General features: G+C 45.6%; 1 protein-coding gene across 10 annotated transcripts in view; it reads right to left on the reverse strand.

Moving 5' to 3' along the window:
• The window catches only part of ABCC8 (ATP binding cassette subfamily C member 8), a gene marked incomplete at both ends in the record, with an annotated part of 75,777 nt that overhangs the window by 46,787 nt on the left and 16,837 nt on the right, over nt 1-12,153 (reverse strand). For all 10 annotated transcript variants that reach the window (XM_082844435.1, XM_082844434.1, XM_082844433.1 and 7 more), the window contains 2 exons: nt 3,178-3,333; nt 6,690-6,854. In XM_082844435.1, coding sequence (XP_082700561.1) covers nt 3,178-3,333; nt 6,690-6,854 — 321 coding nt within the window. The remainder of the gene's footprint in view (nt 1-3,177; nt 3,334-6,689; nt 6,855-12,153) is intronic.

Here is a 12,153-nt window from a genome sequence, read left to right on the forward strand (position 1 = left end):
GTCCCAGCATTTACTGGCAGTGCAATCTTGCATCTCAGCATCTTCATTTTTAAAATGGTAATTTTAATTGCCGCCTTAGCAGGACTGTTGTGAAGATTAAATGAACATATATATGATAAGAACCTAGAATAGTGCCTGACACTTAGCTGGAGACAAGGTGGCTGACCTTTTTTTAAAGATCTTTTTTTGATGTGGACCATTTTTAAAGTCTTTACTGAATTTGTTACAATATTGCTTCTGTTGTTTATGTTTTGGTTTTTTGGCTGCCAAGCATATGGGATCTTAGCTCCCCCACCAGGGATCGCAGGGATCGAACCAGTACCCCCTGCAGTGGAAGGCAAAGTCTTAACTACTGGGCCACCAGAGAAGTCCCTGACCCTCCTTCTTAAAAACAAACAAGCCTCATGGGATCTCTGTCACTAGGGAACCACAGAAAGGCGATACCTGGGTATGGTGCTCCTACCAGCTCACTGTGTGGCCCAGGGTAAGGTCCCTGCCCTCTCTGGGCCTCTGATGCCCATGGCATGAGGAAGCACAGAGGTCCCCACTCTGGCCAAGATCTTTGACATGGCTGTCAATAAGCTTCAGGGGGCCCGCAAAGCCCCTTAAATTGTAGGCAAAATGTGTGAATGCACATTTGTTTTTCTGAGAAGAAAGTTTCATTAGGTTTTCAGAAGTAGATGTAGATCAGTGGTTGCTTAGAGCTGGGGGCAGGGATGAGGAGTGACTGCCAGTGGATGTCGGTTTCTTTTTGGGGTGATGAAAGTGTTCTAAAATTGTGATGATGTTGCACAACTCTGTAAACATGCAAGAGTGAATTGTACACTTTAAATGGGTGAATTATATCTCAATAAAACTGTTATTTAAAAAAGTATATGTGAATAAAAAAGATTACAAATCAGGGTGAGCCCCTGGGGACAAAGGAACAGGGGCTCCTGAGCTAATTTCAATACCATCAAAAGCCTCATGTGCCCTGTGGCCAACCAGGCTCCACATGGAACCCTGACCTGGTCGAAAGAATTGTATCAATTCCGGTGGTAACACTGTGTCTTGAGGCTGGTCAAAGCTATAAGGGCAAAGGTACAGTCTTTGAGGAATTAAAACAGAAAATCAAATGATACTTCATGATAAATAAGGAAATGTAAGTACTTTGTGGAGGTAAAAATTCTTACCTAATCTCCCCCCCATCCCCCCCACCCCACCCCCAACCCCGGTGTTGTGAGAGTTAATTACACAAGTGAGACAGGCTGGGCAGGCCAGGCACAGGGTAGGGGCTATCAGCTATTAGTTTTGTTAGCAATGGTACATGTGCAACAAACACTATTAATAATAGTAACCAGGGACTTCCCTGGTGGCGCAGTGGTTAAGAATCCGCCTGCCAATGCAGGGGACATGGGTTCGAGCCTTGGTCCGGGAAGATCCCACATGCCACGGAGCAACTAAGCCCGCGAGCCACAGCTACTGAGCCCGTGTGCCGCAACTACTGAAGCCCGTGCGCCGCAACTACTGAAGCCCATGCACCGCAACTACTGAAGCCCGTGCGCCTACAGCCCGTGCTCTGCAACAAGAGAAGCCACCGCAATGAGAAGCCCCGCACACCGCAACGAAGAGTAGCCCCTGCTCACCGCAACTAGAGAAAGCCCACGCGCAGCAATGAAGATGCAATGCAGCCAAAAAAATAAAAATAAAAATAAATAAATAAAATTTAAAAAGTAAAATAATAGTAACCATAACAATGCAGCAGGTCTGGTGGACAAAATCTTCCAAAACGGGTTGTTCAAGGAAACACAAGAGAAACGATAAAAGGCTGTGACTATTAGATGAGCTCTCCAGGCCCTTCTATAGTTTCTGTAGTCACTGATCCATCTTGGCAGAGTGGAGGGGGGCACAGGGATCTGGGTGTTGGTCAGTGGTAATAGGGAATGGTGTATATGGCTGTTCCTGTAAAAAGGACCATCAGATTTCCTGCCCTACATCCAATCTTGTCTAGCTGTCTCCCTATGCAAGCCTCTTCTGTTTTTCTTTAGTGTCTCTTACATATAAACTTTACAGGTAAGGAAGACCAATACACATCACTTTAGATTAAGGTTTATGGAATCTACATCCCAAGAAGCAATGGACTGTGGATTGGTAAAGTTCTTACATCAAAGTGAGCAAGTTAGAGGGCTGTGATGTTTACTTAGTGACCACTCTATGCCAGGCACTGTGCTTGGTGCTTTGCTTACATTATCTAATTGAATCATCAGAACACCTCCAGAGGGTAGGAATCATCCTCTTTTCCCAGATGAGGAAACCGAGGCTCAGATAGGTTAAGTACTTGAATCAGCCTGCCTCACCCAAGTCCAGACACTTTCTGCTATACCAGGCATCCCCTGTGAAGCCTGCAGGCCCTCTGGGAATGGATCTTGGATTTCAGTTTCTGGCCTGAGCACCAGAGTGAAGATTCATCTTCTGGCACACGGCAGGAATCACAGACTCTGTGGTGGAAGAGCTCCAGATGGGAGATGGAGCAGATGAGGCCAGGAGTCAGGTAAACCGTGCCGGGGATTCTCATTCTACTGTTGGGGGAGAATGTGCCTCGTCCAGAGCCAGTCCCAAAAGTTGCCTGGCTTTAGGAAATGCCATGTTTTAGATTTCCAAAATTAACACGGGTTTATTGGAGAATTTAGAAACGCATAAACAAAATAAAAATCGCTTGTAATCCCACCACGAGGACTTTCAGTTCTTTTTTTTCCTGTGTGAATCTGTACAAATATATACATGTGTATATTCCAATTTAGCAGGAAGCACACTGTGAATACTATTTTTAACTTACTCTTTTTGCTTAAAAATACATCGTGAACACTTTTCAACGTAATTAAGTACTCTGCTATAACATAACTTTTAATGTCTGTGAAAGTGTTCCACACATGATTATTCTATACATTTTTTTAAGGTTGGCTACATTTTAAAAGTCTTAGTGACACTGCCTTCTCTGATCATCAAGAGAGATGGCTAGACCACTTGCAGAGTATAAGACAGTATAGACACCCAGGCATACACTCCATGGAGACCCCAAGGGGATAGAAGGTACAGGCAAACAAGGAATGGAAGATGGTGAGTTTCTGGCCACTGGGCATGTACCAGCGGATTCTGGTTTTGTGTCCCCCAATCCCCAACAAAGCACACATCTCTTACCTGTACTGGCATAGCCCAGAGGTTTGGGCACAAGAAGAAAAACCACATGAGCTGGTTGGTGTCGATGGCTACCAGGTTACAGATCTGCCCGGCAGTCATCTCCCCCATGGATAGGTTGGAGGTGGACAGGTGCATAATTTTATTGTAAATTTTGGTCTGGAAATGAGAGCAGAGTGTTTCACATTTGTCATCATCAACATCCTAATCACCACCCCAGATGCCATGTGTCTCTAAAGTGCCAGGGGCTTCTCAGACATTCCCCCATGGAGCCCCAGAGCAGCTCTGTAAAGGGCACTGCATGATTGTTCCAGTTTTACAAATGGAGTAACTAAGGCTCAGAGAGGTAAAGGGCATTGACTATAGTTCAAGCAAGTCAGAGAGGCAGCATTCGCGTGAGGAATCTGTGCTAGCATAGCAAGCTACTTCCCCAGCAAGCAAGGCCTTTCCCTTGGAGACAGGACTTAATTAGCTTTTAAATCTTAAAAGCAGATTTTCACGTCCAGTTGTATTCTTGATTTACCGGAGGTCCGTGGAGAACACACTTTAGAGCCATAAAAATGATGAAGGGTGGCAGCCATCTGTTTTAATGTGGCTTCTTCACCCGGGAAAGGGGGTATGCTCTGGGGCCAAGTCCTGTCTTAATTGAGCCTTTAAATAAAACAAGGATTCAGCCTGGGAAGGTCTTATGTGAGACAAATGCTTGTGTCGATCAGCCCCAGCACCTTCCGGAGTCTGGCCACCCCAAGGACCTTGTTCTACTTCCCCAGGGTAGATGGGGAGCAGCCATGGCAATGGCTCCCTGTGAACTCCGAACCTAAAAGCTCTATGTGCACGGTGACTGTGCCTCCCAGAAAGATGGCAATTGTCAGGCTCTGTGCCCTTAAACGAGGAAAAATGCATTCCCTTTAGGGATGCCTGCTCTTGAATGAAATTCTACTGTGCATTCTGTTGCAAGGTGGATTCCCAGCCCTTAATTCATCTTTTGTGTAAACCCAGGCTTTTTCATGGGTCAGGTCTGCTTAAAGCATGAACCTGTTCTGTCTTTTACGAGTTTATATATACCATGGGTAAGGTTTAATACAATGGCAATGACATTTTTTGACAGATCTATGCTCATCCTAAGTTATGTGCAATCAGTCTTTAAAGAATAATAATAAATCTAGTTTCAGTGAAGTAGGAACATACAGTAAACTATCAAATAAAGCATTATTAAGACCAGGATATAGAGAATTACATGACCGAAACCTGGTATATGTCAAAAATTATATATAATACAGGAATCTTGCTTCATAACTTTTCATGCAAGAACCGTCGTTGTTCTCAAACTCATGAAGACATAAACCCTTATCTATAGATTTCTGTAAATCTCTGAAAGGAAGAAGTTTTTCTCTAATTTGCTCCCGTAATTAATGCCAGCATTTTCTTTCGGGGACATAATGAATTCGTGCAAAAGATTCAGACAGTTTAATAAAAATGATTACATGCTAATACATTAAAAAACCATATTTGGCTTTTTTAGTATAATTGGAAAATATTGGGCTAGTGTGTGATTTATGACAGAAATAGCAAGTAGATTTAATTACAAAACTGCTTGACTATGAAATTGGCTGCTGTTTGTGGTGATACATGCCTGCCTGTCACTGGAGGGGTCTGGACAGAGTTTGGGATTTTAGAGAGGTTTTCTGAACTAGCAATAGCTTGGTTCTCCTAGATCTGAACCCCTATGAGTCTTAGAGGGTCTTAGATTTTCCTGGGATCTTTCTACCTTTCTCACTTGATGACATTCATGAGGAAATGAAAAACCACTGGAGATGGACAGCTTCCCAAGCTGTGCACTATACAACTCCAGGGGGCGCCACTCACATGGACTATACCAAGATAACCAGAGTTTGGACCCAGACACAGTCTCCAGCCCAGGCTCTACCCTTCTCTTCTCAGTTCCTTTTCTGCAATGCCTCTGATCCTGGCTCCCAGAGGACCAATCAATGTTCATGATTCTGAGAAACATTTCTGAAGAATGAGCTGGCTTTGGGATTTAGTCACAATTTCCTAGTGTTCTACTGACTTCATGGGAATTGCTGGGTATGGCAGAATCTGCCAGCTGTCCCCCACTATCCATTCTCTTCTTTCTGTAAGAAGAATTTCTAGCAGGGCATATATGGCTGTCAAGAATAAAGACCAGGGACTTCCCTGATGGCCCAGTGGTTAGGACTCCACACTTCCACTGCAGGGGGCATAGGTTTGATCCCTGGTTGGGAAACTAAGATCCCACGTGCCGTGTGGTGTGGCCAAAAAAAAAAAAAAAGAAAGAAAAGAAAAAGAATAAAGACCACACTTTCTAGCCTCTCTAGGTATAGCCACGTGGCCAATTTCTCCCCAGTGGGATGGGAGAGGATCTGTGCAACTTCCGCATCATGATTTGAAAAGACATTAGGCCTTCCTATTGTCCCATCTTTCTTCTTGTCGGTTTAAATGTAGACACGATAGTGGCAATTTCAGTAGTCACATTAAACCATGAGACAAAGTCATGTAAGAAGGCTGGCAAAGCAACATTACAGAAGGAGCCAAGGTCTCTGATGATTGTATAGCTGCCGCATCAGCCCTGACTAAATGTGCAAAACAAACTTTTATCCTATTTAAACCACTATCACACTGGGTCTCTCCATTCCAACAGTGGAACCAAAATTCTAATGAAAACACTGGGGCTTGGGGCTTCCCTGGTGGCACAGTGGTTGAGAGTCCGCCTGCCGATGCAGGGGACACGGGTTCGTGCCCCGGTCCGGGAAGATTCCACACGCCGTGGAGCAGCTGGGCCTGTGAGCCATGGCCGCTGAGCCTGTGCATCTGGAGCCTGTGCTCCGCAATGGGAGAGGCCACAACAGTGAGAGGCCCGCGTACCGCAAAAAAAACAAAAAACGAAAAACACTGGGGCTCATCACCACCTTGCCTAATGGGGCCCTGAATCCTTCCTGACCTTGACCATCCTTTCAGCTGACTCTGAGAAGGAAGCCACAGCAGACAGGAACAAGAACCTAGACCCAGGGACTTACCAGGCCGGGTACGTCTCTCTCGTCACGACCCAAGATTTAAGAGTTCAAACAGATCTTACAGTCTATCTAGTTTTGGTATGTCAAACATGCTTCTTTGTAACCAAAGAAGACTGTCTGGTAACAGAGCCCTGGAACAATATTTATAGACGGATTCTTAGGCTGCACTTGCATTCAGCAGGAAAAAGTGCTGTGACTGATTAGTGATGTCCGTCCCATTCAAGGCTGAGCAGTTGACATCTCAGATCTAGTCCAAGGCAGAACTAGGGCTAGAACTACTACATTTCCCAAGACCAGCCCAAGGCACTCTCCACTATGTCACACTGCCTTGTCAATGGTTATTGTTTCAAAACACTGTTAAAGGGTAACAAGAAAATAAATTCACAGCAGAATCATTCTTGAGTGTCCGTGAGGACAAATAATGCAGTTCTTATTGTTTAGTGAAAAGAATAATCATTCAAGTACCTGTATTGCTCCTCTCAAGTTAATTCCAGTTTCAATGGCGACATAGTAGGATGCTTGCAGAAATGTCCTTTGCAGTAGGAGGGCAAGGAACAGAAGCACGGCTAAGACGTAGGCATTAGCAAGGAACTCTTGGGATGAGACAAAGTAAACCCCGAGAAATTGTGTCTGTTGGAAAGAGAAATTCAGAGGTGGCAGTCGTGGCCAGCAAAATGACTGCCATTGGTACCTGTTACTGGGCCATAGAGGCCATTATTATAGGACCCTCCATGCTTGCAAGCCTTGGGCAACTGTTTATGAGTGAAAAATCAGACTAGCATTCTTCTAACTACAGGGAGGGTTGCCTATACTCTCTCCATCAATAAACTTAGGTGAACAGAATGTGGCCCAGTTCTAACCTCATGCCCATAAATACGACTCTCAGCTTTTTGGCCACCAGGCCAGGGGAGCTCACTCTGAATAGGACAAGAATAAATAGAGCAAATCACAGAGCAGCCAAAACTAGAACTGCTAGAACAGATCCCACGACGTGTGTTCTCTGCTACAAAAACTGAATCAGCTGAGGCCTTGTCCCACATTCACCAACAGCGTGCACTATAGAAACTTCTGGGAAGAAAGACCAGCAGAAAACATGGCAGTAGTGCTCCCAGGCAAGAGATGGGAACTCATTGCCTATAATTGACTATTTCAGACCCAAGTGCCCCAGCCTTGTGGGCTCCTGGGACCTCCTTTTAAATGTAAGGCTTCCTGCACCTCCAGCAAGATCTCAGATGATAAGTAGTGGGGGAAAAAAAACCCAAACACTTTGACTTCATTGCTAAAGATACCAGGGAACAACAGCATGTGTTTCTAAATTCATCATCAACAGCTCCTGGGAAAACTTTGATCTTGATTAAGTCCATCGCTCCCCAGCAGAGCCACATCAGTGTTTCCATGAAGACATAGCTCTCCCCTTCTGGAGACTCTGCCCTGAACTTTGCAAGTGATTTGGAAGGGTGTGGGAACTGCTGCTGCGGGATAAAGAGTGGTGGGAACAAAGTGCTGAGAAGGAGCCTGATGGCATGTCCACACCAGAGCAGGCTGAAAGGGTCAGGATTCTAAGCGGAGTCCTTCCTGTTCCTAGAGTCAGAAATTCCTACATCCTGGATACAGGCCTTTCTGATGGTAGAGAAGATCTTGTCTCTTGGTTCAACAGGCCCCTTTAACCAGCTCTCACAGCTCCATGGAGGTGGTCCTGGTTACAACTGTATGGCCCTTCCTCTGTGGCATGGGGTCTCTCCCTTTTAGGGACAGCAGGAAGCAGATATAGGGAGAAGTGAGGTCTCTTAGAAGGGGGTCCTACTGACGCCTGAAGCCCCTGACTCTGTCTCATTTGTCAAAGTACAACAGGAAAAGGGAGAAGGGAGAAGTGAGAGGGTGGGGATGGCTGGAAGCAGCAAAATGGACCTTAAAACTAGGCCACATGGCTTAAGAACCTGACCTTACAGGGAAGCAAGGGGCAGGATACAATATTTACCAGGTGCAATGCTCACAACACGTAATGAGAAGAGTACCATTATTAGCCCAATTTTACACATGAGGAAATGGAGTTTCAGCATGGCTAAGCGGCTGGCCCAAGGTCACATGCTGATAAAGGAAAACAACACGTGAACATGAACCTGTATGATGCCAAAATCACTACCGTAGACCCACTACTTAAGTCTCATCCAGTCTTTTGACCTTGAGTCTCCTACTGTCAGCTACAAGCTTGTGACTTGTGGGGGACTGAAAGATGCCCACCTGCACGGTTCTGGGTCAAAAATGTAGTCATCCGGGCTTGGGAAAAACCTGGTCCTGTGTAACATGCCTTGGAATTCTTCTGTTCTACCAGCCTCTGTAGAGACCCAGCTCTGGAGAATAGAGTCCATTATTTTAAAGCCACAAAGCACATCATGGGGGTTTATCCCAAAGGAAATAATTTAACATAAGGAAAGAGCTGTATGTGCAAAGATGTACTATCTCTGGATTACAGCAGGGGGAGAGTGCAAAAATCCATGTAAATATCTAACCACGGGGAATGGGTAAGTATATTAGGAGACTCATGGGAACGCTATGCCACCAAGGACACCAGTTACCACGAAAGCTCTCAAGCAGCAATGGAATGGCGCTCATTCACTGTGCCACAATGATCAGAAAGCACACACGCTGGGGAATGAGGGCTAGAAAAATCAACCGGTCTCATTGGTTAGGCTATGGGCGCTATTTATTAAATGCACTCACCCGTATGTGTACATTTTTCACAAAGCAACAAATTCTCATTTTTCAGATCTAAAGGCAAAGCCTTGACCCCTTCCCCTAACAACACACACACCCTAGGGTCAGAAATAATATTTATTTGGATCAAGAATTTTGTGACCTGTTAAAATGACAATCTGCTTGCAGGTATAAGTCATTGATTGGGTCATTATTTGATCTCTCTTCAAAGAGACAGCATAAAAGAGATGGAGGCCAGAATCGTTACATTTTGATTAAGAAGTGGGTTCTAGACTAGCCAAAGAGGGCTAGGATGCTGCCCAAGGAAGGCAGGCCCTGGGAAGCTTCAAATGGCTGTGAGAGCACCGGCACTGCCCAGCACCTTGAAGACTGGAGAGAAAAGGCCAAGGACTTACAACTTGACATTTGGCGGGTGGTAAATGCTTTGGAAGATCAGATGTCCTTGTCTCACATTTTCACAAGCTCTCAGGGAGGAAATTGTGTTTGTTTCCAGGGGTTTCCTCAGTAGCGCTCAATAAATATATTTTAAATTAATCAATGCATATGATCTTCATCCCCCATCTACTCTTTATAGAAGCTATACATTTCCCCATTTTACAGTCGAGCCAACAGAGGCCTGCAGAATGTAAGTGACTGCTGAAGAGCGCAGAGGGAGTTTGTTGCAGAGGTAGGCCTAGCACCCAGGACTCTACAGGTCTGATTCCCATCGCCCCTGCCTGGCCAGAGGTATGACTGGAAAGCCTCCTTTCCCTTGTTCTCTGGAGCTTAAAGGGGAGGGGGACACTTGGGATCTTGCTTCCAATTTTGGCAAGGGCCATAAAGTGAATTGCTTGTAGGTCCCAGTTCTGGGAGGCCCTGGGTAAAAACACTGAGAACTGTCTTTGACCACTCACAGACCAAGGCACCCAGCCATCCATCCACAACCATTTGACATTGTGGTTTAGAGCTTAGACTTTGAGGTTAGCCATATCTGAGTTTGAATTCTGACTCATTAGGTTAGCTACTGTGTCCTTAGTAAGTTCCTCAACCTCTCTGAGCTTCAGTTTCCTTACCTGTAAAATGAGGCCATTAAGGGTTTCTACTTCAGAGAGTTGTTATGAGAATCCAATGTAACAATGTAGGTAAAAAATTTTTTTAGTAAGGGTAAGCAGTAACAGTAACATCTGCATTATTCATTGAAGAATAATTTCTCCTGTGCCTCCTGGGTGTCAGGCACGGAGCTGGGCACATAGAGGTCAGACAACACATGTCCTGTCTTAGGAGACTCAGGGTCAAGTTGAGGAAAAAGAAAAAGGGTGCTTTGATGGTGCAAGCATAGGATATTATGGGAGCACAGAAGAGGAGCATCTAATTCAACCAGAGGAAGGCTTCCTGGAGGAGGTGACATTGGAGATGCATCTTGGCAGCTGAGAGGGGTTAGTGATGCACACCAGACCAGAGCAGCTCATGGGCATTGTTGTAAAGAGACCAACCCACACGCTGACATCACAAAATCATAGAAATGGATATAAGTTCTCAAAGTACCCACAGTGATAGCCACAAATATAGGCGTCCAAATGGGGACACAGATATACACAGAAAGAGACATACCAAGAGACACAGGGACAAACAGAAGGAACATACACATACACTCATAAGCAGGTCTCAGGAGAACTCATTCAGAAACAACACACACTCACTAACCTACACATGACTCCCACTGAGGTTTAGAGGCCATTCGAAGCTTTGGCCCTGAGATCAAACCCAGACTATTCTTTTTTTCTCTACTCAGCTCACAGCCTAGAGCAGTGCTGGCAGGTTTCAGATGCCAGCAGTTCTTTATAAATCCTTGCCCGCCTGACAGATCGGAGGCATTCATGGCAGGTGACAGATTGCTGGAGGGGGTTGGGTGAGAGAGGGGGCTGGAAAGAGATCTATTGTGGGCTGTGCACAGCCTGGGTCCCAGCTTTCCTTGGGGAGTGGCAGGGGGACAGGAGTGTCAAAGATCTAGCAAGCTATATGACACTTCCAACAATAAAAGAAGAGATAAGAAATGCTTGTCCTTGAAGATGCCAAGGGCGGTATGATTCTTGCCAACTGTGAGTATCCTGGCAAGGGAAGAGAGGACAGGGCAGCCACTGATAATAAAGTAAACAATGGGTGCCTGGCTGTGCTGACTGCAGCAGGATGGATTCAGGCTGAGCAGAAAGAAGGGCTTTCTCACTGAGAGGGCTGTTAAACATTGTGACGTGTAGCTAGAGAGCTTCCTTCTTTGTTCAAAAAGACCAGAATAGCACCTGTCTCTCTGGGTTAGAGCTGCCTGCTGGGAGGCAGTGGGGTGAACCAAGTAACTTTTTTTTTTTTTTTCTTTTTTGCAGTACGCGGGCCTCTCACTGTTGTGGCCTCCCCCGTTGCGGAGCACAGGCTCCAGATGCACAGGCTCAGCGGCCATGGCTCACGGGCCCAGCTGCTCCGTGGCATGTGGGATCTTCCCAGACCGGGGCACGAACCCGTGTCCCCTGTATAGGCAGGTGGACTCTCAACCACTGCGCCACCAAGGAAGCCCCGAAGTAACTTTAATAAATGACCCCTTTCCCCCACTTTCTGGGCCCAGAAGCCCAAATGAGAATTAAGCCATATCCCAAGCAACCACACGATTGAGGACTCTTTGTTGCTGACGCTGGAGACTATATTTACTTTCAACTCTCGTTTCTATGTCTGTAATTTGCTGATTGTATTTGGGCTGCAGGGAACAAATATTAAATTTGATAAGGCCTGCTGCCACTGAGGCAGTGCCATCTGTCTCGGTGATTTGTGTGCCAACAAGTAACTGAGACAAGAGCGTTCCAATGAGAGGGCAGCAAATCCCAGGGTTTGTGTATAAACAAAGAGAAAAGAGAAGGCAAAGCTAACATTCAGATGAATTAATATTCTAAGTGTTGTTCTCACCATCTCTTTGACACATCCGCCGTCAGAGTTCTTAGGAGACTGGCATAAGAGTTTTGGGAAACATAGGAAGGAGAAGACGATGTGGACAAGCTGATAAGGGCTCTGGCTGGTGTCACTTCCCCCTAATATTAACAATTGGCTCCATGCTGCTGCAGTTTTATCAATATGGAGTATTTAGGGGTCACCTAAGGTCAGACTGAACCTGAAGGTGACACTCCTGCGGACAAGAGAAGCAGTCTCTTTCCCCCTCTTTTGAGGGCAAATAAAGTTCAGCGGCTCAAAAGCC

This window comes from Leucopleurus acutus (genome assembly GCF_964270905.1).
Source record: "Leucopleurus acutus genome assembly, chromosome: 8".
Lineage (NCBI taxonomy): Eukaryota > Metazoa > Chordata > Mammalia > Artiodactyla > Delphinidae > Leucopleurus > Leucopleurus acutus.